A 25726-nucleotide genomic window follows, 5' to 3' on the forward strand; every position below is an offset into this window, starting at 1 on the left:
GCTTGAACTTGGATCGGGTGATTTTATAAAACCGCTGGAAGTGAAGCCGTTTTAAACATTGGAGTGGATTGGGTACTCTTTATTAAACAGGAAAGTTGATCTGTTGTCCAGCAGGAACGTAAACACGTGTGAAGAAAGTGCATCGTTATTTCGAAGAATTTGGTGTTTGCTGTTTGGTATATCATGCTGATGCATTTTGAGAAGCTGTGGATTACTATCAATTTATGATAACGGGCATCCTATATATATATATACTAGTTGGATTGCACGTGCAATGCACGTGGTAAGTTTTCATTTTTTGTTTTACATTTATAATTTTATTTATAATGTTTTGTTATAAAATTGTGGAATGTAAGTAATGGATAAAACATATAGACATAATCTAAACATTCAACAATTGAACAATTAAATTACATTTATTGATTGATTGGGGGGCCAATGCAAATTTGTAAGCTGGTTAAGGGTTCACATTAATTTATCATAAGTGAATTCTCGTTGCAGAAAACAATACCGATTAGATTTAAATTAAATGGAACACATTTGACCGTTCGAGAGAAACTTATAAGAAAGTAAAAGAATTACAAGTTAAGAAGGCAAACAGCCGTCATCTACAAACAATGCACTGTTTTCCTCTGTATTTATGCAGTTTTTTTCACTGTGATGTAAGCGTCCAAACATTATACATGCATTATCAGTCATGCTCTCAGTACAAATGTTTCAATCGATGACTTGCTAAAGCTACTAAACTGAATGATTAATGTTACATTTGAGACGAGTAGTACAATGTTAAGAGGTTAGCCGCCGCTTTCTTCAAGAATGGGCTGTCTTCAATAGTATCTCGAAAGTCTGCTTTCCAGAAGATAGTCCGAAAGCCCAAGCATGCGGCCAAGCCAATTGAGCCCTTGCTGCACCTTCTGAGTTTTGAGGAAATGAATCTATAAGTTGTCCTCCAATTCATCTGGGAGATGCAATTTCTCCATCGCAGACTGAAATTTATATATAAATGTTAATAGGTTATAAATAAAAAAGCACAACAAATACAGGCATTTAATGATGAAGAATTAATTCCTTGAATAGCTTACTGCCTTAGTTTCATTGTTTCTACAGTAGAATGTATTTTATAAACCCCATAATTTGCTTAATCATGTGTCCATAATTGGCTAAAATGTCTAGAATCATACTCTATCACCCCTTATTAGTTGTAAATGAGAGAATTCTACATCATGGCTCTTCGAAGTTAAGGGGGGAGGCTCAAAAATGATTACTAATTGTTTGCAATTTTTAGTCTTTTTGGTAGTAAATGAGCGTCTTCTACATCATGGTTCTTTGAAGTTAAGGGAGAAAACTAAAAAATAATTGCTAATTGTAGAAAGGGTGAAGAATGTTTAGCGGCGGCCAATACAATTTAAGCCTTGCTTCTTCTTCTTCTTCTTCTTCTTCTTCTTCTTTTTTCGGTCGACCGCGTGTGACGCGGCGGTCGACCGCTGGGCGTTCTGTCGAGCAGAACGTCTCTGCCCTATGCACGGTTGACCGGAGTGGTTTCTGCGGTCGACCGCCGTGCTGTTTGTGCAGGTATTTATTTTGGTTGTGTATTTTATACGTCCGAGGGGTCGCCTCGATTATCTAACAGTTTAGCGGCGGCCAATACAATTTAAGCCTTGCTTCTTCTTCTTCTTCTTCTTCTTCTTCTTCTTTTTTTTTTGCTTTATTTGGTTTTTTTCTGTAAAGTATTATGATGGCTGATGTTCAGGTGATGCTTTCGTTCGAAGGCTTCAAAATTCAATGTCTAAATTAAGGGGGAACTATCAAATGTTATATCCTAGCTTGTGGTGAGTGACGACGACGATTTGTTCGCTCCCCATCCTGTTATAACTGTTATATCAACTTTTGGATATGGGACTTTTTAAGTTCTGTTCGCATCCGTCTTGTAAATTTTTTTTATATTTTAATATATTTTCAATGAGTATGTCACCTTGCCTTCTTTTTCTCTAAAAAAGAGACGGGAAGATGATTAAATCCATATTAAACCCTATAGTTTTTATCTAACTTGGACTTGAAAATAGTTTAGGCCATACAAGTACGTGAATAAATTTAAAACTTAATAGATCTCAACATTTCAAATAACCTTAGGCATCTGAAATAAGAAAGGGAAATAATAAAGGGAAAGGACAGACCATACAGGAAAATCTGAATGCAATACCTTGATAGCAGCAACATCAGCTGCTGGAGGCTTCAGGTCCAATGCAATACCAAAGTAGAACATGTCCTTAGCATGCATATTAAGCCTCTTGCGAATCTTCCCCATCAACGCGTAGATGCTGCTCTCACATGGAGTGAAGTCCTTAACATGCTCCAAATGCTTCAATGTCCTATATAAATATCATAGGACAAAGCTCCAATATAACAAAGAACCAATATATGGTTGGATATTTTCTTCATAATTAACTAAAGTAACAATGTTCAGGTAAATTACTTATAAACATTAGCACTTTCAATATTAAGTTTTGTACTGGTAAATCATGTTCCGGAATGCATAAAAAAGAGTATCACTAAAAGAAATCAATACATTTATGACAACCAAATTCCAAGGTTACTAATTTGGTCCATGGTGATCAATTTTATTGAACAAATAATCTTTAATTGTAGCTGTACTCATAGTTTGTCCACATATTATCTAAATTATCAAACAAATATGTGCACTGGATATCAATCGGAAACTGTCCATGTATAAGTCCTATATATTTTAATCTACAAACTCCATAGAAGCCTCAAGACTATTTGAGTGGTACTTGAACCCATCAAAATGTTAAAATGCAATTTGCTACGAGTATTCACTTTGGAAAAAACAATGGTGTCTTGTCACCGCAGACATGCATGTTATTCAGATCGTGCAATTTTCTAAACTTATAGCAAAAGGAGATTGTAGTTCCCAACTTGAGGTTGACATAACACACCTGAAGGTACTGATGATAAATTGCATAAGGTGCATAATATGATAAAAGTGATAGCAAATCTTCAATTATACTCCCCACATCCATTTCTGGTGCAACAACTATCAAGCTGCAAGATGAAAAGCAAAAAAAATGCAGCACTGTAACAATCAGTCAATAAAATCTTGTTTAAAGATACTTTATCCCAATTTTCTACCTAGTAAAGCCTTTCTCTTTCCATGATTTTATGTCTTCTGATGATGCCTGCCTTCCTGCAGGTATTGGTTTTTGCACTAAGGAAGAAGTGCTCTGATGTGTGTCATCAACTCCATCAGAAGAACATGGCAATAAGGACGCATTACAGGCATTATAATGCAATTCTAAAGACTGGACGTTTGGGTCCTTTTCAAAGGAAAAGGCGACATTGTTTTGAGATAGCGATAATACAGAAAATGGTGCTTGAAGAATCCTGCATCAATAAGCATCAGTACTTCAATAAGTAGACTGCGGAAAATACATATCCTCGTTTCTGTATAATTTTCCTCTTCGATTGTTATGCGGTTAGAGCATGTAAAAGGGATGCTGGACTGTACCTGCGGCATACTTCATTACTAAAATTGAATATCCTCACTATATCAAGGGAGGGTGGCTTTGTTCCAAAATAGGTACTGCACACATGACATGAACCTGCAAAGTAAAAGACATAGTCAACATAATTTTCCAGTAATATCTCAATATCAAAACATAGACACAAAATTCTATGTTATGAAAGAATGAATTTTAATTTTTTTTGGCATATATAAGCCTAATACATTTTATAGGTTTGCGGATCAAAGCTATCATAGTAACTAAACTACATAACAGATATGTAGGACAGACACGGATCCGACACGGTCATCCGACACAGTCATCCGACACGCCGAAACGAGACAAATCCTAAAAAATACATAAGATACGTGTGTTCGACACGTGTGTCCGACACGGACACGACACGACACGGCTTCATGTTATGTGTGTCCGTGCTTCATAGCATAACAGGTTTATTCATATATAGCAGCTCATAAACACTCAATGCTCTACATGAAGCCCATCTTCCAATGGTTAGGGAGGGCTGTAATTAGTATTGGTCTATTAAGATCAACATGTTGGACCAGTGAGGTTAACTTGAACACTGTTTGCTATTATGATGAGAAGTTTGAGGGAAGGAAATGCATGCTCACCAACTAAGCAACTGAATGATCTAAGTAAACATGTCGATGACCACTGGCAACAGGCTTTTTATAAATTTAGCTCTCATTTATTTTTTTATTGGATAATTAGTACTTGCATATCGAAGAAATATATTAGATCCTTTGAAATATCATAGATAACATTGTTATTCTAACTATTTAGTCTTTTTCTTACAACCATCATAATGTAGTTTTACATATTAGCTGGTTGGTATATATGAATGACATGTTCTGAACACAGATATTCAATAAGCCATTATCCGAAAAATCAATACAATTGTTTACAATTCCAAAATTGATGCTGGACAGGATGAAGTTGAAACAAGTATGTATGTTAAAACACACTTACGCATGCACATATGCATACACCAGAACTTGAATGAGCATACGCAGACACATCCTACCTACTAAACTACATAAGTATACATATGGCTAGCGCTTTAGAGTCTCCAAAGACGAATGAAGTTTGTTCCAACCTAAGTTGCATGGAAACGGGTCGGTAGGGGTGCAGGTAACACGCGCACGCGCGCACACTATATATATATTGTGAGGAACATGGTGCTTAGGCATACCCAATTCACCCAAAATAGGCATACCGCACACTATATATATATTGTGAGGAACATGGTGCTTAGGCATACCCAATTCACCCAAAATAGGCATACCCAATTTCAACAACACACGCATACGGTCAAGGTGGCCATTATGAGGAACATGGTGCTTAGGCATACCTAATTCACCCAAAATAGGCTTAAGGCGTCAATATTCAATAGGAGATCCTAGACGCTATATTGTGAGGCCTCAGAGCTGCCTCCGCCAAGGTAGAAGCTGGGACTGCTTTTTAAACAGCCTGATAGTATAAAACAAATGTCCTATTGTATACAGGAAAACTGTAATGAAATAATGCAAGAGAATAGAAGTCATACTCATGGCCGCATAGTGTATGAGCATAAGCAAATCTCGAGTCTAGTTGAACTGCACGCAGAAACCAACCTCTTTCCACATTTAATCCCAAAAAAAGACCCCTTTCAACAATATTTTCAAAAACCGACCTGGTTTCAGTCTTGGCGCTGAAACCAGGTCGGTTTTTGAAAAAAAAAATTCTGAAACTTCTCGGGAGTTGAACTCCTGTGAAGTTTAGCAAAACTGCTAAACTTCACGGGAATTCAACTCCTGTGAAGTTTTATAGTTCCAAAACTTTTTTTTAATTATGAAACTTCACGGGAGTTGAACTCCCGTGAAGTTTCAGACTCCTTTTCACAAAAACCGACATGGTTTCAGCGTCAAGGCTGAAACCAGGTCGGTTTTTGCAAATAACTTCAAAATGAGTATTTTTTGGGATTAAATGTGGAAAGAGGTTGGTTTTGAAAATTTATCCTAAAATGTTATGTTAATTTTAATTCTCAAAACATGCGAGTGAAAAAGAATATTGATATCATATAAATTATTAATTTCAATACCACACAGATATACATGTATATAGTCGTGTCCTCACCCTATCTTTTAATAATTTGTTGTGTCTCATACATGTACCTTTACCATTTTTCATGCCAAATAGAAGGTAACTCAAAAGAAAAGGATTCGATGGGACAAATGAAAATGATGTCATTGAGGTTTCAATGTTTGCATTAGTACAGCTGCTATATAAGAGCAAGAGCAATACAGAGTAACAGAGAAGGATCTTCAATTCGGTGAGAGATGGAACATCTATAGGAGTTAGGATGAGGGTAGTGCCGAGTCATTGGAGGAAATCGATATTAAGGTTTGCATAGTATCAGCTGATAAGAACCTTTCTGAATATGCCCAATATCAGAAATCAGAATTGATTTCTTCCTGTGACTCCTCACTTTCAAATGTGATGTTTCTGTTGCTATTACTTTTGTATCCACTACAATAATAATTAACTCTACTACTATTATAACTACATGAAATTGCGTCCATAATGAACATCACACCATTGACATCTCCATACTTTCCAACTGAACTATTATCACACCTGGTCTTCATGTCAATCACCAATGTCTCCCAACATGAGCCCTGGTGTATAATTTTTCTAGCTTTTATTTTCGTTTTGTTCTTTCTGTCCTACCTCTCCTCTTTCACCTTTATTACAAACTCAAACAACTCTTAAGGCTGTGATAGCACTGGTTACTGCAGTTCAGGGAATCTCAGCCAAACTGTATGCGTCGAATGAAGTGCATGGTGACTAAGCATACGTGAGAGAGAGTGCATAAAGAAGATTTAATGGGTTGCATCCATGTCTGCATAAGTCTGTATTTGACTGGTAATGAAAGAAATTACCGCGAGGTTTCTATACCCACCTATCTAGGATGGTGATGATCCTGTAATCCTCTTATGCAACTGAAGCACTACCTTACACCACCTTCCCAATCTTGTCACGCACAATGATAGCAGATCCCATAACCTTGAAAAATTTCATATTAATGCAGATATTCTACTTGGTTGGATTTGCCTTGTTTTTTTTAAAAAATTTCTAAAGTTAATATGAAAAAATGTTAAATTATTTAATCTAGACGTAAAAGTATATTACAAAATTGCACATCATTTCACACAATGTTTTAAAAAGATGATACTAAACATAAGAGACTTATTAGTAATTCACCAAATTACTATTAATGAGGAATTTATTTCTTGTGCACACTATGTGTGCATGTAAAAAATTTGTTGAAAAAACAAAAAATAACCCATTTCCATTTGAAAGTAAAAAAAAGACAGAATTTGTAGAAAAAACAGCTAGGAAGGTGTTGAAGATGATGGTGGTTAATAGGATTAGTTAAGCAGTACGTAGAACATACCTTTTAATGACCTGGGGAGTCATGCATATCATATATACCACAAATATCATGACTTAAAGAGTGTAAACTTTAGAAACATATAGCCATGAAACTAATTTGAAATGCAACCAAAATTTGTAGCAATTGTAGAGTATGAATTCGTCTAGCAATAAAAGGAACTTGGTGGTTTAAAATGAAATTCTGAATAATATAATAAATGTTTATAACTAACACTATCTGTTGCAATGCCTTAAAAAAGAGGGATGATAAATTCTGGGCTACAATAGGAACTTGTTTGCTATGTTTTGTGGATTTAGGATTTAAAACCTTTCATAGATTTTTTTTTTTTTAGAAACTTTTAGGCTCTCGTCAAAAGCAGGAGCTTCACCATCTGCATTAGGTAAGAACCACAACAATTGATCATTAAAAATATGGAGGGAACGCATCAAGCAAGTATCTATCTATCTACCCTTTAAAAGAGGGAGTTCTAAAAAAACTTTACCCTCCCCAAAATAGTTATAAAAAATAGCATGGGTAAAGTTTACATAAAACTCATAAACAAGGCCAGGATGCACTAAGAATAACCAAGATGTCAAAATTCCATGGATTTCCCTAAAGCAAGAAGCAACATGAAATGCCTATGAATATATAGCTAAAAAACCACAGTAAAGTACCATCAAAAACCAACAAAGCCTGCACCTCATCAGGTGGTACTGTAGTAAAACAAACATGAAATGTTAAGGAAATTCTTTCAAGAACAGGGGGAAATATAGACTATAGGGAGAGCCAATAAGAAGCTAAGCTTAAAATGCATACATGCTTCGATAAATAATACATGTCCAGACTGTTCCTCCAGCAACTAACTCATTACAAACAATAAACTCGTATCTGAAATCATTAAAAGAAATTTGCATCAGTATCAAAGTCTAACACTAAAAGAACAGTGTTATTCAGAACAAGTGCAAGTTTTAATAACTTTAGGGTACACAAATGCTACCAAAAACAAGTGAGGGTGCATAAGTGTAAGTTTAAAAGACATTAGGGTATTTTCTTGCTATCAAATATAAGTGGGGGTATATAAGTGAAAAGTAGATGGAACAATAGGGTATATAAATGCTATTTAGCAAACTAGAAAGTATCATTCTTTTTTCTGTAATTCTAGCTGACATGAGAATCGTCAGATGTAGGTAGGCAACCGGCCAATGGAAAACTTTTCGTCTCAATCTCCTTCTCACTACATAAACTATGAGTCATATATTGCTTCAAACTCTCTTTCATGCTCAAAACAAACACCCCCCTACTTGCTCACATATATAAGCTCGACATGACAAGATTCTGTACCAACATTTAACCAATTTACTTGTCTTGTCTTCATAGGACAATAAATGGGTCTATTAAGCTTCCTCTTATTGTCCCTTTTGCTTATTCTTGTTCATGATCTTTCTTTCTATCTAGTGGCAAGTTGTATTGCTCATCTTCAACATTCGAAGGAATTCGTGAATGTAGATGATTATGGTGCGTATGGAGATGGAGTTACCGATGATAGAGAGGTATGATTAAGTATGTTTTCATGAAATTGCATTCATCAAGTTATATAAAAGTTCTTTTGTTATTTTGTTATTTATAGGCTTTTGAAAAGGCATGGAAGAGGGCTTGTTCATCTCATTTCGAAGCTACTGTTGTTGTTCCTGCCAACAAGAATTACCTCTTGAAGCCACTCCTCTTCTCAAGTCCTTGCAAGTCGGATATCACAATGATAGTACATAATCGTGTGCACCAACCTTTTGTTTTCTCTCCTTTAGGAAATCAATAAGATATAATCAATTTTTTGAATTTTATATCAGATCAAAGGCACAATAGACGCTTCATCAAATCGCTCAGATTGGGATGGTATGAGTATTAGACACTGGATTATGTTTCACAACTTGAGAAATTTTGTCGTCACTGGTGGTGGAACCGTCAACGGCAATGGCAAGATATGGTGGCAAAATTCTTGCAAGATCAATAGAACTCTGGTGATGACCATACAATACGATGAATTTGATTTTATTGATCTCTTTGTTATAGCTCACTATCCTGTTTTATTTCCCACAACATTCTTGTGTTTTCAGCCTTGCACAGTTGTTTAAGGAACATGCTTTTTAAACAAATACCCATTACATGTACAATATTTCTTACATTATAAATTCTACCAACATTTCTTACATTAACATCTATAATATCTATTATGATATAGAGTCTAGCAATAGAATAATTAAGCTAATACCTTACAATCTCAAAACACGATCAATCATCCACCAAACTTCCCAAAAGTCAAACGTTTTCCACGGTAACATCACACCTATGGTCGCGGGAAAATTCCAACTTTTCTCACGCAACCAAAATATCAAGTTTCTACTTTTAGAATCAACATTCATCAAACATCAAAACAGAACACTAAATTAAATGAATATTCATCTAATACCTGATCACGAGCAGCATCCTCATCGCGATCAGCTAAGGACGAAGCGACCGAAACCCTCGCAGATTTCACAGTCGACGCCACATTCGAAGCACCATTAGAGACAATCCTCAAGTAGCCCGAGAAGCTCCTCATGAATCCATTGCTCCGTCCGGATCCTTGAGGCTTCTGCCCCTCATTCCTCATCCCAAACGATCACCAACAGAGCCAACCAAGCAATCGAGACCAAACCCAAGAGATCTCCCAATATCACAAAATCTCACAATCATAACCTCAGGCTGTTTCTTTTGCTCTGTAGAATCAACAAGAAACAGCCCCGATTCAGAGTCAAGTGTCGACATCCGCCATCTCCGATCAAATCCCAAACAATAGAGACAGAAACTAACAAAATCTAAAGAAATCGGAGCAAATTTTTAGGTTTTTTGGAGAGATCAGTTCATGAGTCGAGTCGGCAAATCGGAGAGGCGACGACGAGGGGTCGAGAGGGGAGAAAAGGGGATGGCGTTGGTTTGGGGGAAAATAAAGGAGAAAAAAAAACGGAAATCGAAAAAACACATCGGTACGCAAACACTCCCTTGATAATTAAATTTGATGGAATGCTATTTTGGGAAGGGTAAAGTTTTTTTGGAACTCCCTCTTTTAAAAGGTAGGTAGATATGTTGATGTCAGAAATTAAATAATAGGATTTAGGATGGATTTTGAAGAACTTAGTGTCCCTTGATCTCCTTTGATGGCTGATTGATGAGCGAAAGAGAGTCTTACACATATGCAATACGTTAGACGATCGGAGTTGGGTTCTTCGATAGTTCCTCTGACAATCAAGTTAGTTGTGATCTGAAGGAAATAAAATTGGGTTAGTTCTCTTAAGTATACAGAATTTTGCGTACCTTCATGTAGTAGGTAATGTGCTTATTTATACTAGGTCTAGAAGGATATTTGCATAATGTTGGTCGAGTGCAGGTAGTCAGCTTAGTTAGCTAATAATTTACTAATGTCAGCAGCATGCGCTATGAGTCACACTTGCATTTATTGTGACGGAAACAAAGGGGTTGCAACGCTGTCATGGTTCGATGAGTTATTCTCCGCCACCGCCGCCAGCCTCTCCCCCGCCCTCCCCCGCCCCCTCGTCTTAGACCCCTCGGCCTCCCGCTGGCACCTGGGCCCCGCGATCCCCTCCCATCGCTGCTAAAGTTGTTAATTCTTTCATTTCGTTTTCTTCTAAATCTTAAATAAACATGATCCTGGTAAAGAACAGATTTGAGTCGTTTGGAACTTCAAAAAATAAGATTAAGTGTCAGGAACAACTGTGGTTTTCTTAGATCATCAATTGATTTCATTTCCAGCTCTTGGATCGCTTTGCTGCAGGCGCATCTTTGTTCTTGTACACGTTATGTTAATTCCTATCGGAAGGATTTTACATAACTTCCCTCTTAGAGATCCACTTTTATGCCTTCTTTTGTATTCTATGGCATATACCCTGCTAATAATGCAATCATTAAGCTTCTTGTTTGCAACACCGGCGGAGGAGCGCGTGGTTGTTTGGGGAAGATGAGAACGAAGCAGCGGCGCTTTTTGGGGAAGGAAATACGGGATTTTTTCATCTAAGTCCTTGTGTTATTTAAATTACAAATTAATGCTGAATCTTAATTGTTAGTTTAGTAATAATTGCTAATGTGTGATAATCCAATTAAAAGTTGACACGTGGTGGCAGCGTAGGAATTTTCCTACGCTGCCAGCTCACCTCCCGTTTTCTCATATATATATGAGATTAATGAGTATCCTTGTCATAGGAGGGGATTTCCTCCTTGACGCCTCTAAAATCACATGATTGAGCGACATTATGGATGATCCGCTCCGTTGAACTTGATCTACATATTCTAAAACCCCAACACACCAAGTTTGGGGTGAACCCGTCGTCCGTTTGACCTTCATCCACTCGGTATCAATTAACGGTTGATATGATAAACTTTTCACATGCTCATCGATGGAGGGTCAAACGACGCGATTCACCCCAAACTTGGGTGTGTGGGTGTTTTTAGATATGTAGATCAAGTTTCAACGGAGCGGATCATCCATAATGTCGCTCAATCATGTGATCTTTAGAGGCCCGTATAAGAGGAAATCCCCTCCATATGACAAGGTCCCATTAATCTATATAGTATATTATATATATATATATATATTATGTTATATACTATATATATATATATATAGTATATATATATATATCTTTCGAACTCATTATCCTTTTTGTTTTTAGTGCTCGATAACTCTGTTCATATTTAAATTACTTAATCATGTTCTTGTTTCATTGCTCTTGGTTCTTCATCATCCCTAGCTGAAATGAATTAATTAATTATAAACGGTTGATTCTTCAAGAGCAACACGATTATGGGCGAGCTAGGGATTATTTATCATCTGAAGAGAAGAACGACGAAGGAATATCAAACGTGAGAAGGAAATAAAGCAGGGGATGAATGAAGATATTGAATTGAGAAGATTTGTCCGCGTTTTTTTTAATATATATTTTTTATTTTATTAATATGAGTATTGTGATTTGTCAGTCATTTTTTGCATACTGGAGTACCTGTGCAAGAGAGTTAAGATTCGTAAGTCATTTTTAGTTGTTTTCTATTGAATAATTGTACTTAGGAGAATGTTCGGCTTGCACCAAAATAATGTTTGATAAATTTTTACTTATTTGCTTATTTTTAATTATAAGTAGGGGGAAAAACAAGTTGGAATTTTTCAACTTATTTTTTGGACGCTTATAAGTAGATATACATGCTGATGTTAAAAGACTGCTTCACCCTCTGGTAAAATACGTAAAAATAAATAATAGATAACTTATAAGGTCTCAAGAAATAATTATTAGCCAAACATGCCCTAAATACCCTAAAGTTTCACTAAATTTGCGCTTAAGTAACTCATATTTTAAAACCAAGCACAAAAAAAGCCTCATAGTATTTAAGTGCTGCAAATGAATGCCTTAAGGGTAAAAAAACCAAGACGACATTAACTTTTTTTAACGCATCCTAGAACATCACATAATAAAGGGTGATAACTTCTAGAAACTTTAGTAATTTAGGTGAGGTCACAAACTGAGAGTATTTATATGCACCATTGAGTAAACAAAGGGTATCAACGTGCAGCATTTTAAAATTTTTGAGGCATTTATCTGCTACATGTAAAAATACTTCAGGCCATTTAAGTGCATGATTTTAATATAGAATGCATTAAAGTGTAAGGTTTGTGAAACTATAAGGCTAAATGACACTTAAATACCATAAAGTATGCCCGATCTAGCACTTAAATAACACAACTGGTATTTAATGACAAAAAATATTACGAGTTTCGAAAAGTTTGCACATTACTACCATCTGTTAGTCACACGTGGAAATATTCCAAAGAATATTCACATGTAACTCTCACGTGGCCAAATTGAATGTCTTTTAACCTCATTGATTGTGTTAATTACGGTTTGTACCTATCCTCTCCCTCTTTAAAAACATTATCGTCCAAATCTAAACCTAATTCCCAAATTCAGACTCTCTCTTATTTTAAAATCATTGCAGAAGCCAAAAAACCAAGCTCAATGGTTTCAAGTTCATCAAGTTTTTAATTAACATTTCCCAAGCACAACCCAAATTTCCAAAATCAAGGTAAATATCGAAGTTTTTAGCTAACAATACCTCAAAATGCAAAAATCCTCGGTTCATTCCACTGCAAATCTTTAAATTTGAACACGAAACCCTTCACCAAGATCCCAAACAGAGTTTTCATCCCGAAATTTGGGTGAAATCCAAAATTAAAGCCCTAGGGCAATTATTCTTCGTGGAGTAATGTAAACATATGAGCAATTTGGGTATTAAATAGCTAGTAGGGCATTTTTGTCCAAACGATAAAAAATTAACTGAGTTGCAAGGATTCTAATGGACATCTTGTGGTTTTTTTTTCCACTAAATACAAGGTTTGATATTTAAGTGCTAGGTCAGGCAAAAACTTTAATGATGGCCAACTCATTATCCAATAAGAGAGGGACACCTCACTTGTCCCCCCTATTGGTCCCATATTTTGGGTCCCTGTAACAAAGCTCTTAATGATGGCCAACTCATTATCCAATAGGAAGGAGACACCTCACTTGTCCCCCTTATTGCTCCCATATTTTGGGTCCCTGTAACAAAGCTCTTACCCAAAGAAAAATTCCTCAATGACCCAAAATATGGGACCAATAGAGGGGACAAATGAGTTGTCCCCCTCTTATTGGATAATGAGTTGGCTATCATTAATGATGACCAACTCATTATCCAATAGGAGGTGGACACCTCACTTGTCCCCCCCTATTGGTCCCATATTTTGGGTCCCTGTAACAAAGCTCTTACCCAAAGAAAAATTCCTCAAGGACCCAAAATATGGGACCAATAGAGGGGACAAGTGAGTTGGTCCCTTCTTATTGGATAATGAGTTGGCTATCATTAATGATGGTCAACTCATTATCCAATAGGAGGTGGACACCTCACTTGTCCCCCCTATTGGTCCTATATTTTGGATCCCTGTAACAAATCTCTTACCCAAAGAAAAATTCTTCAATGACCCAAAATATAGGACCAATAGAGGGGACAAGTGAGTTGTCCCCCTCTTATTGGATAATGAGTTGACTATCATTAATGATGGCCAACTCATTATCTAATAGGAAGGGGACACCTCACTTGTCTCCTCTATTGATCCTATATTTTGAGTCCCTGTAACAAAGCTCTTGAACATTCGAAAATAAAACATACTTAATCATTGCCCCTTTGCTAGTTTTTTGAAGAAATAAAAAATAATAGTTTCATTCATAACTTATGTTGAAATTTCTTCTTCCATGTTGAAATTTCTTCTAATATAGATTTGTATTAGTGTTCAATCTTCTTGTAAACATATCCTATCTATTTGTAAATATTGTTCATTTTCAATAGCTTCAGCATGTAGCATAACGCCTTCAAATCTGCTTAATGACTGGATACTTTCAAACCTTCCAACAGCAACAACAATAACAAAACTTTTATCCGAAACTGCCATTGGCTAAAGAAGCTGTTAGAAGTGAGAAAAATCAGAGCATCTATTTCATTCATCTCCATGGGTATATATAGTGTTACATATGGGTAATAGGCTAATGGGTTAATGGGCCCTAACCCGATAACCCAAGAACTAATTCTAACACTCCCCCTCAAGCTGGAGCATATATATCAATCATGCCCAGCTTGTTACATAGAATGGAAAACACATTAGGTGAAGTAGCTTTAGTGAGAATGTCAGCTAACTGTTCCGAAGATGGAGTGAACTGAAGAGATATCATTTTCTTTTCCCAAGCATCTCGGACAAAATTACAATCAACTTCAATGTGCTTAGTTCTCTCATGAAACACTGGATTCTTTGCAATGTGGATAGCAGATTGATTATCACAATGCATAGGCATAGATCCAGGCTGCGAATAGCCAAGCTCGGTCAGCAGCTTCTGTAAGCCAGTATCATCTGCACAAAAGTATAGGCCATAAGCCCTGTATTCTGCTTCTGCCACTAAGATCGAGATACTACATCTTGTTTTCTTGCTCCTCCAAGTAACCAGATTGTCCTCAATGAAGGTGCAAAATCCAGAATAGACTTTCTATCTCCTATATTCGCCCGCATACCCAGCAATCCAAATAGGCAGAGCATGTGTAAATGTCCGTGTTTCTTATAGCAGTAATCCTTGTTGCCGGGACAGCCTTTATATACATCAAGCCATAAACATTCTTAGCAGCAGGGCAGCTACCAGTGAACTCGGTCTAGAGTATAAAATGCATAACCTGCTGCAATACTCCCTACTGCAAAGGTGATATCAGGGTCTGGTCACGGCAGTAAGATTAGAATCAACTTGCCAATCAATCTTCTGTATATCGGCCCTGCCATCGAATCTAGAGAGGGACTATTATGCACGCCAGCAAGTCAGCAATTCACTTCCATGGGAGTGTTTGCTGGCTGTACAAGCCGCCAACAGGGCGCCATATCTTATTCTAAGAGGGTCCAATGACATATTTCCTTTGAGATAGAAGTAACGGTGCTTTTGATATGCAATCTCATCCAAGTAAAGTATTTGGGTTTTCCCCATATCTTGGTCCAGCAAAGTGACGTGAAGGTACTCCTTAGTTTCCCCCCCCCCCCCCTGGCTGTTATGGAAAAGAAGGTCAATCGCCAGTTACAGGAGTGTCATCAACATATACTGCCAGTAAGCCACCAAGACCAGATTGTTAGTGCGCCGGAATAAAGACGGAGTGATCACAGACTGACATCCGTTTGAAACGGCGAACCAGATATGAGGCAGTACTAAGATTTCTCAAACCCTGATTGCCGTGACCTCTGTTTTGAGACGCTAAATTGGCGCTTGTTTAAAGCTTGCAGACCGTATTCTCCCCTTGAGCAGCAATACCTGGAGGTTGCTCGCATATAAAACTCCATTGGCAAGTCAGCCAATACAGAAACAGGTCATTGGTTTAAACATCTAAGCTGAAACATTGTCCAAGTCCAGATTAACAAGGCCATCGAGAAAAGTAGGCGAATGGAATTGAGACGGGCTACGGGAGAGAAGTCTCAAGATAATGCGATCCCAATAGGTTTGAGTATATCCAGCTATAGGGCAACAAGATCGAGCTTATAACGATGCAATTGAACCATCGTGCGATGACTTCAAAAGTTTATAAACCCAGCCGACAACCGTCAACTACAGTAGCGGCCCGGTACGAGAAGATACAAGATGCCCAAGTCCTTCTAGAAACAAGTGCCAAAAAATGCCATCTCCTGCATCATAGGCATGGTTCCAAGGCAGGATTTAATACGGGCCTCGCTCATATGACGCTGGGTAGAGATGAAAGAGGGAGCAAGGACAAAGCAAAACTGACGAGAAGAGGGAGTAAGACGGTCATATAAGAAACAAAATCCAGATATAGGGTGATTAGTAACAAGACCGTTTACCTTTTGGGCGATAGAGCAATTGGAATATCTAGATCGGAAGGAGTAGAGCGAGGCAGACATCGCCCTTTGCCAACGGAGATGATGGTTCGGGCTGGAGCAGAGAGAGGGACAGGAACTTTTGAAAGGACGACAATACGTCAGTAGTGGTGGTGGTGCAGACGGCATAGTGGAAGCATTTTGTAGTCCCGGAGAAGATCCATCAGCAGAAGGAACCGAAGCAGGTAATAGAACAGTTGTAGGAGCAATAGACGGAAGAGGCACAGATGGACTGACAGTTGGGGGAGATCCAGTCAAGGAGAAGTATGGAACCGACTCAAAAAAGGTTACATCTGCAGACACAAAATATTTCCTGGTGGATGGATTATAACACCGATAACCTTTTTGAGTACGCGAGTAGCTTACAAAGACACACTTAATAGATCGTGGAGACAGTTTATCCAGTCCGGGAGACAAATCCTGAACAAAGCAAGTACAACCAAAAACTCGAGGAACCACAGGAAAAGGCCTTTTGTTAGGATAAAGGCAGGTGAATGGTATTTTACCATTAAGAACAGGAGAGGGCATCCTATTGATCAGGAAACATGCACTGAGGACTGCATCAGACCACAAATACTTTGGTACATTCATATGCACCATCAGGGTTCTAGCAACGTCTAAAATGTGTCTATGCTTCCTTTCAGCAACTCCATTTTGTTGTGAAGTGTGAGAACATGATGTTTGGTGGATAATACCAATATTTGCACAAAAACGAGAGAGGTCATGTTTCATGTATTCCAAAGCATTATCAGTACGAAGGATACGAATAGAGGTGGAAAATTGGTTTTTGATTTCTTTATAAAATATTTCAAAAATGGTGGAAACCTCAGATCTCTCTTTTAAAAGATAAAGCCAAGTCATGCGAGAGAAGTCATCAATAAAGACAAGAAAATATCTGTAACCGTTTACGGAAGGTACACGACATGGACCCCAAACATCAGAATGGACTAACTCGAATGCAGAACTGCTGCGTTTATCAATACGATTTGGATAAGTAGCACGATGATGCTTACCCAGTTCACAAGACTCACAACTTAAAGAAGAAATAGAAGACTGGATAGAAATGACAGACTTAAGCTTCGATAACGAGGGATGACCAAGTCGTTGATGCCATAATAAAGGATTATCAGACTTATCTGCAACAAGACCAGTAGCAGGCATATTGTCATCCAAATAGTACATGCCTCCTCTCTCATGCCCCGAACCAATCGTCATTCCAGTTGCTAGGTCCTGAAAAACACAATGAGAAGGGAAAAATGTGACTTTGCAGTTGTTGTGTTTTGTGAATTGACTGATGGAAAGTAAACTAACAGGAAATTTGGGAAGATATAAAACATCAGTAAGAGTAAGCGATGAAGTAGCATGAACTACTCCATCACCAAGAACTGGAGAGTATGTCCCATCAGCGATCCGGACCGATGGAAACTTGTCAGAAAGGTTTAAGGAAATAAAGTGGTCCTTAAGACCCGTCATATGAGAAGAAGCGCCAGAATCTAATACCCATGGTCTATGAGGAGAGGCAATGTAGGCATCAATACCTGAGGAGGATGCATGAGTAGCAGAATAATTATTCTGAGAGAGATCGAGTTGACGCAACCGGTCATACTCAGCTTGAGAAATCTGAATAGTGGAGGGAGCAGTAGTAGTAGGAGAAGCAACAGAGGTAGGTGTAGTATCAGCAATCTTGGCCCATGCAGGTCGACCAAACTTCTCCCAACACTTCTCAGAGATGTGATTAGTCCGTCCACAATGTATGCACTGACGAAGATTCTTGCCAAGGTCAACATGTCTGCCACCAAAGGTGCCACGTCCTCCCCCTGTGTCGCGGCCACGTCCTCGATCACGACCACGACCTCTACCTCGTCCGAAGAACATAGCAGACTGATCAAGCGATGGAGCGGACGGTGTAGAGGAAGAAGCAGAAGTTACTCCAGTAGTTACTTGCATAACTCTAGAGAAAGTAGCAGTCAAGGAGGGGATAGTATCTCCCCCTAGTATTTGGCCTCGCATCTGAGATTGTAAGGTGGGACTCAGACCGGACAAGAACTTAGAGACAGCAAGGTCCCTACGATATCCCAACAGTGTCGTGGCATCCGTAACGGCAGGCTGATGCATTTCTAACTCATCGATCAGACGCTTTAGCTCACCAAAATATTCGGGGACAGAGCGATCGCCCTGTTGAAGAGAAAAAAGACGTTCATACAACTCGAACACACGGGATGCATTTTTCTCATTCCCGTACATAATTTTTAAATTATCCCACATTTCCTTAGCAGTGTTCGAGAACATGACACGGCTACTGATTTGGGCTTCCATGCTATTAAGGAGCCAAGTCATCACACAGCAGTCAGTAGAGATCCATGCGGTATACGTAGGATCAGTAGAAGCAGGAGGAGGGGCTAGAAGATGAGCTAATTTGTTGAATGGAACCCGAAGGTTAGAATGGAACCCGAAGGTTAGAATGGAACCCGAAGGTTAGAACCCGAAGGTTAGAATGGAACCCGAAGGTTAGAATGGAAAATCCGAAGGTTAATTATTTAACCAATTTTTTTTGTTTCTGTTTTTTTTTTTTGTTTTTTTTTTGTTTGTTTTTGTTTTTTTTTGTTTTGTTAGACTCTACAAACTCAGACTCAACTACTACACCTCAGACTCAACACTGGCCCAACAACCCGAAGGTTAGAATGGAAAATCCGAAGGTTAATTATTTAACCAATTTTTTTTGTTTCTGTTTTTTTTTTGTTTTTTTTTGTTTGTTTTTGTTTTTGTTTTGTTTTGTTAGACTCTACAAACTCAGACTCAACTACTACACCTCAGACTCAACACTGGCCCAACAAGGTAAACAGAAGCCCAACAAATTAAACAGCGGCCCACAACCAACAAAAAACGAAAAACAACAAAAACGAAAAAAAAATCTCAGACTAACAGCGACATTCAACACGCAAAAAAAAAAGGTTCGAAAGGCGATCCAAGGGCGACGATGACGAGCGCGAAGGAGATCGGGGGTCAGCGAGCTTCGGAGACATCAAGGCGTCGGCGAGCTTCGGAGAGGGATCCAAGGGCGGCGATGACGAGCGCGAAGGAGATCGGGGGTCAGCGAGCTTCGAAGGCGATCGCGAGCAAAGCAGCGGCGAGCTTTGAAGACGAGGGCGAGGTTCGAAAGATATCTGGCAGCAGCGGCTCGCGAAGAAGACGAGGACGAAGGTGGAGGACCAGGATCGGGATCTGAAAGGAGGAAGGTGAGGATTAGGGTTCCGTAGAACAGTAGCAATATTTTTTTTTTTTTTTGGTGTTTGGCGGCTAGGGTTTTGGAGGTGGTAGGGTTAGGGTTTTGGAGAACCTCTCTGATACCATGTTAGAAGTGAGAAAAATCAGAGCATCTATTTCATTCATCTCCATGGGTATATATAGGGTTACATATGGGTAATAAGCTAATGGGTTAATGGGCCCTAACCCGATAACCCAAGAACTAATTCTAACAGAAGCTAAATGCAAGAATCTTAAAAAAAAAAAGAAACAATTTCTGTGTCATATAAGATCGAGTTACAAGGACTAAAATATCTCTTATACTGAATTGATCTCAAGAGGACAATCTAAGTAATCTCAATATCGTGGAATTTTCTGGCAAGCACTACCACCTGCAGGAGCTTATGATGGTCAATATCAGATAACAAAAGGCATACAGAACAAACCTGTTGCAATCACTCTTTAGAAAGCCATGATGAAATTTATTTACCCATAAGATGTGCATATACAGAGAAACCAATTTTTCGTCTACAAGAGATTCATCAACACTTCATGGGAGAAGATGTACGTTGTCAAGTCTTATGCAGGAATTCTGCATCCAAGTGTTCAAAATTGAAAATATTACAGAAACGTCCGAGAAGGTGCCTGGAAGTACACCTATCTGTTAGTTAGCTTCAACAATGCATACTAAGTTCGTAAATTAAAATAGGGTTCATTGCGGATTGACCCCCTGTACTATTGCCCAAATGTAGATAGCCCCGTATAGCTTATTGTTGCAAACAGATCCCCTCTACTACACCAAGTTGCAGATAGACCCCCTGAGCGGATCCTTTTTTGACTCTTTTACCTTCATGAGGTCTCTGTGTTACAAAAGGGGTAAAAAGGGGAAAAAGAAGGAGAAGAAAAAGAACAGTCTTCTTTTTCCTCTGAGGGTAGAAGAGTAGAAAAACGCACTCAGGGGTCTATCTGCAACAGTAGAACTACATGGGGTCTATCAGCAACTAGGCGATAGTATAGCGGCAGCATCTAGCCGCAATTAATTAACCCAGTAAAATAATGGACCTTACTTCTCCTTCGACTCCTTGGCCTTTGCAAGAGAATCATGATCCTGAAGAAACTGAACAAACATCATCATCATAAATCACAATATCCAACTTGAAGTCTTACCACATTCAAGTATCAAGCTCTAGACCTCCTGTTAAACCATACCCTTCAATTTCCGCTATTTCATGTAGATAGCTAATCCTTGTCTACTGGAGGCCACAGAAACTGAATTGCCAATGACGAATGTTACTCACACGGGCATTTATATTCCTAAAAAAATTTAGGATCACAATACTATAGCCCTGGGAAATACAATGTGCAACTGCAGATATTGAAGAAGGGTCTTCTCTGACGATTGATGCCTGATTTTGCATAAGAAATAAGCAAATTATAATAAATTCCTAAATCTCATCTTCTTGTGGATAAATAACACTATTTTGAATTAAGAAAAAATTGCGGGGACAGAGGCCACTAGTACCAAATGTAAACCCTGTGAGTTGTCTTCAATTCAAATCATACTCAAATTCAATCATCATGCTTTTGAAAAGAGGAATGATACAGATGCCAGCAATAACACAAGTCAAAGGACAATTTAGTTCGAAGAAAAAACCAGATAATCTCACGGAAAAGATAACATAAGAATATAGAATATGAGAAAATAACTATTCCTTTGCAAATAAAATAATCCTTTACTAAATTTGTAGCTTTAGATATGCATGGAAGTACCTTTTTCCTGTAGTCTCTGGTGCCCTAGTGAGATTGGAAACTCCAAGGCACGAACAAAATATTTAGCAGATCTACAATCTAGCCATTAGTCATGATCTAGAATTGTGGCTAGAGCAAGTTTCTGAAGTTTCAGATGCATTCATGAAACTGCCATCCAATATTACAAAACATTGCACATCCACTCACACATATGCTCAGCCCAGGTCGGCTCCTGGAGAGTTCCACAAGCTTTCCCCTGCTTTTACCAGACAGCCGAGTGTTTCCTACACCGAGCCAACGAAGCCCAAGAAAAGAAGGATGAGCAAAATACTCAAGTGAATCAATGGATAATCCACAGCAGTTATAGAGATCCAGCCTCCTAATGGATCTTCTTTCATCTAAAGATGCTCCAAGTGATCTCAAAGCTTTAATGGATGCATTACTCACAAAAAAACAATGCCGAATGCAAAGGCTGCTGAGTTTCCTACAGTATTCAGCAATTATAGTAATAGCTCTATCTGATATTCCGGGCATATAACCCAGATCAAGAGTTGTTAAAGTTCTACTGATAGAGCTTTCCCCATGAAACAGCAAAGACATTCCTCTATCAGTGATCCTTTTGCAAGCCCTTAGGCACAAAGAATCAATTGGAGAGCTCCCCATTCCAAGTGCTGATAAACCACTATCAGTAATATCAGCTCCACTTAAGTCAAGTGTTGTCAGCTTACAAAGTTTGGAAATTGACATCAGTCCATGATCAGCAATGCTCTTGCAACCTGAAAGATCTAATGTCACTAAGTTTTGACAAGAGGAAAGAGATTCTGCTATTTCACTAGTCAGAAGATTGCATGATATCAACTTCACTTCAACCAAAGACCTGGGGGCATCAGAGAGATCATGAAATGCCAAATCTGACAAGAAAAATGCATTGACAATTTCCAATTGTTTTAGGTTCTTGCAGGAATGAATAATAGAAGCATATCCTGCATCTGTCACTTTAGAGAACCCAGCAAGTCTTACTGATTCAAGTTCCTTGCATTTCTCCGCAAGTAATAGTATTCCTATATCATTGACCCTTCTGAAAGAGGATGGGCAGTTTTCTTTACTACGTGTTAGAGAGAGGCGTTTCAACTTACTACAAAAGCCTAATGACAGAAGACCAGTGTTGGTCAAATCATTAAGCACTGATGGTTCCTCCACTGGTTTGTCTTCAAGGCATAGCTCAAGTAGAAGATGAAGATTTCCAGCAATGGAGATAAGGAGTTCATCTGTTATTATATCCAAAACAAGAGAAAGTGACTGTAACCTAAAACAAGTGGGAATGAGGAGCATTGCTTGCTGGTTAGAGATGGGCTGCAACAGCAAAATCTTGACATTTTCCGGCAGAACAAACTTGAAAAATTCAGAATCACCTGGGCCGAGGTACTGATTGGGAAACTTTATATAGAGAGACTGGAAAACAGCAGATGTAAAGTAGAATATGTTAATGGCAGCCTTATTCAGCAGATAACTTTTTTTTCTTATTTCTTTCCATATCAACAGATTTTTTTTCTTATTTCTTTTCCATATCAACAGTTTTACCTCCAAATGCAAGCATCTCCTGAGCATATGATCTATGGCTTTCATGCAGGTATCAGGAGATTCAAGCTCATACTGATAAACCACTTCCAATGTGAGCAGTCTACCAAAAAAAAAAGTAATCCCACCAAATTGATAAGTGTTTTTACCAAAATAAATGCTTAAAAACATCAGAGAATATAGTTCAGACCTATAAGTAAGACAAACTTGTAATTTTATGGGAATCTTATAAGTCCAAAGCAGAACTGGGGACAACATTTGAGTTACAATAGATAAAAAAAATATGGATTGTAATACAAAAAGAGCATGATTCCACATATAATTCTGAACATTTTTTTGGGTGGCTATGGTCCATACCTTAATTTCGGGCAGTTATCTCCAATTGCAGTGAAGATATAAGAAGAGAACTTGAAGCATTTCAACAACACTAATTCTTGGAGATGCTCTCTGGATAAAAGTACGATTGCTGAATCATCTAGCCGGCTACAATCAAGTTTGAGGCTTTGGAAGACTCTATTCTCTCTGATTACCCCATTTAAGATCTCCGCACTAGGAGAAAAATCCTACAATTCATCATAAATAATAAACTAGTAATGATAAGCCGAATGTATATAGTGATTTCTGGAGAACCACCAATGAGATGAAGCGAAAAACAGAGAAATAGTGGAACGCAATTCATTAAAACTTTGTATCTTTGTAAAACAACAAAGATACATGTTTCAGGAAAGGAAAAGAAAATAACACCGCAGAAACTAATAGAATATTAGAATCAATAACAACATACTTCTGGTCCTATAACACTGAGATATACAAAGCTATAGAGCACAAAGTCTACAAAAGAAAGGGCTTATTAGAAGGGTTTTTGCCGACATACTCCCAAATATATCTCATTTACAGATTTATTCTCCAAATTAGACTATTTGCTAATTAGTCCTGCACTCATTGGGATTTAATCAAGATACCCTCTCATCTCACTCACGGTTTTCTAACAGAGTAAGGGTAAAATGACAATTTGCATTTGATGCCATAAAGTTGTCATTTTAAAGGCTAAATTACAGTTAATACCCTGTTTCCCCAAAAACACTTATATAACCTAAGTTACAAAATGGAGCAAATATATACCCTAAAAAAGGGAGCAAATATATACCTAGGTTGAAAAAAATGTGCACGTAGTTACCTTCGATTAATCAGTCATGAGAATATTCTAGAATATTCTCACATACTGGTCACATGACTATTTTAAATGCCATCTACACTCATTGATTGTATTAGCTACAGCTTTACTATCCCTTTCAACTATGAGGGTTACTTTTTAAGAAGGGCAAATTTGTCCTCTTAGGTAAAATTTAACACCATTCAACAAACTCACATGGCAGACAACTCAGGGCAGATATTTGCTCTGTTTTGTAACTTACGGTATATAAGTGGTTTTTGGGAAAACAATAGGGTACTTAAGTGCAATTTAGCCCTTTTTTATTTTTATTTTTATTTTTTTTGAGCCAATTTTTTAAATTTGATGCCACAAAGTTTATTTTTGACAATTTGATGCTCCAATCCTTCTATTTAATTTAAACCTTACCGCATTAAACTGCAAATTGCCCAATTTAAAATGATAATGTCGGGCATTAAAATGCCAAAAATAAACTTTTTGACATAAGATTTAAAAAAAAGAAGGTGACAGCTTTATGACACCAAAGTGCAAATTATAGAGACACATAGCCCACAAATTTTGTTACATTGAAAGGAAAAAAATGCCCCCAAAATCATGGAGGGCCTAAAATTTATTGGCAAATCATGGAAAAATTAAATATTTACTCATAATCAAGTAGAACGAACACTTCAAAAACGGCATAATCTACGATATTCGAATTTAAAGAAGGAAAGAAAATACTCACGGAGAGATCGATGGAGGAAAGAAAGGAGAGAGTCTGGGAGACGGCGAAGCTCAAAGTTCTAGAAACTGGGGCTGCGGAGCAAAGAGATTCCAAATCGAGCCTCGACAAGATCTCGACGAGTAAAGAATGGGGAAGATTCTCTATTTGAACCTCACAGCGGCCGCCGCCGTCTGCTCGTGCTAGCTTATTCTCCATTGGGGAGCGAGAATCGAGACGAGAGATTAAGAAAGAGAAGGAAGAAGAATAGCAATTGGGGATATTTTTTCGGTAGCAAAACCCTAGATTTTGGAAGAAATTAGAAAAGTCCGAACTTGAAATCTGGGGATAGTTTGACTGGTGGCTTATGTGGCAGGTCCGGTCGGATTGGAGTCTTTGACTCTTTTTCTCAAAAAGCGAACCGAACTGAATTAGGGGGGAGAAACAAAAAGTTAATTTTAATTTGGATTATGTTTACTCTCAATTTATTGTTTTCAAAACAGTTTCTAACTGTACATGAGACAGAGCGCGAGTAACAAAATGGAATCCGTAAACAAGCAAATGAATAAACCGAACAGATAAATAAAACTGTAATAATCTAACTTCTATCTCAATTCACGGCTTCATCCATTAACACAGGTAATTTTAATTTTCAAATATTTGAAAAAAAAGTAATACGTATAACATATGGAAAGATAGAGAGAGTGAATGACGCTAAAGATTTAGGAAAGATCATTCCCTTGTCATTTCCCCGAAATCATCTCTCTCCTCAATTTCTCTCCATTTAACAAACAAGTCTTTATAAGCTACCATTCTTGTCGCTTTTATTCATTTCTTGCTCCCC

At 37.9% G+C, this 25726-nt stretch overlaps 2 protein-coding genes across 10 annotated transcripts; both read right to left on the reverse strand.

The window, feature by feature from the left end:
- LOC109848778 (cell division cycle protein 27 homolog B-like) lies at nucleotides 621-3617 on the reverse strand. Of its 2 annotated transcripts, XM_020418451.1 has the most exons (4): nucleotides 3524-3617; nucleotides 2955-3399; nucleotides 2201-2369; nucleotides 621-986 (listed from the first exon to the last, which is right to left on the reverse strand). In XM_020418451.1, the coding sequence occupies exons 2-4, from the start codon at nucleotides 2987-2989 to the stop codon at nucleotides 936-938; spliced, it is 255 nt and encodes an 84-aa protein (XP_020274040.1). In that variant the 5' UTR covers nucleotides 2990-3399; nucleotides 3524-3617; the 3' UTR covers nucleotides 621-935. The 2 variants fall into 2 exon arrangements, with proteins under 2 accessions (XP_020274040.1, XP_020274048.1); XM_020418459.1 differs by lacking the exon at nucleotides 3524-3617 and having other exon boundaries at nucleotides 2955-3517.
- Nucleotides 19278-25244, reverse strand: LOC109848793 (F-box protein At-B). Of its 8 annotated transcripts, none has more exons than XM_020418508.1 (7): nucleotides 24907-25244; nucleotides 23369-23574; nucleotides 23015-23114; nucleotides 21455-22885; nucleotides 20894-21090; nucleotides 20752-20792; nucleotides 19278-20329 (listed from the first exon to the last, which is right to left on the reverse strand). In XM_020418508.1, the coding sequence occupies exons 1-4, from the start codon at nucleotides 25099-25101 to the stop codon at nucleotides 21584-21586; spliced, it is 1803 nt and encodes a 600-aa protein (XP_020274097.1). In that variant the 5' UTR covers nucleotides 25102-25244; the 3' UTR covers nucleotides 19278-20329; nucleotides 20752-20792; nucleotides 20894-21090; nucleotides 21455-21583. The 8 variants fall into 8 exon arrangements, with proteins under 8 accessions (XP_020274097.1, XP_020274115.1, XP_020274107.1 ...); XM_020418526.1 differs by having other exon boundaries at nucleotides 19278-20341; XM_020418518.1 differs by having other exon boundaries at nucleotides 20747-20792.

This window comes from Asparagus officinalis, chromosome 1 (genome assembly GCF_001876935.1).
Source record: "Asparagus officinalis chromosome 1, Aspof.V1, whole genome shotgun sequence".
Lineage (NCBI taxonomy): Eukaryota > Viridiplantae > Streptophyta > Magnoliopsida > Asparagales > Asparagaceae > Asparagus > Asparagus officinalis.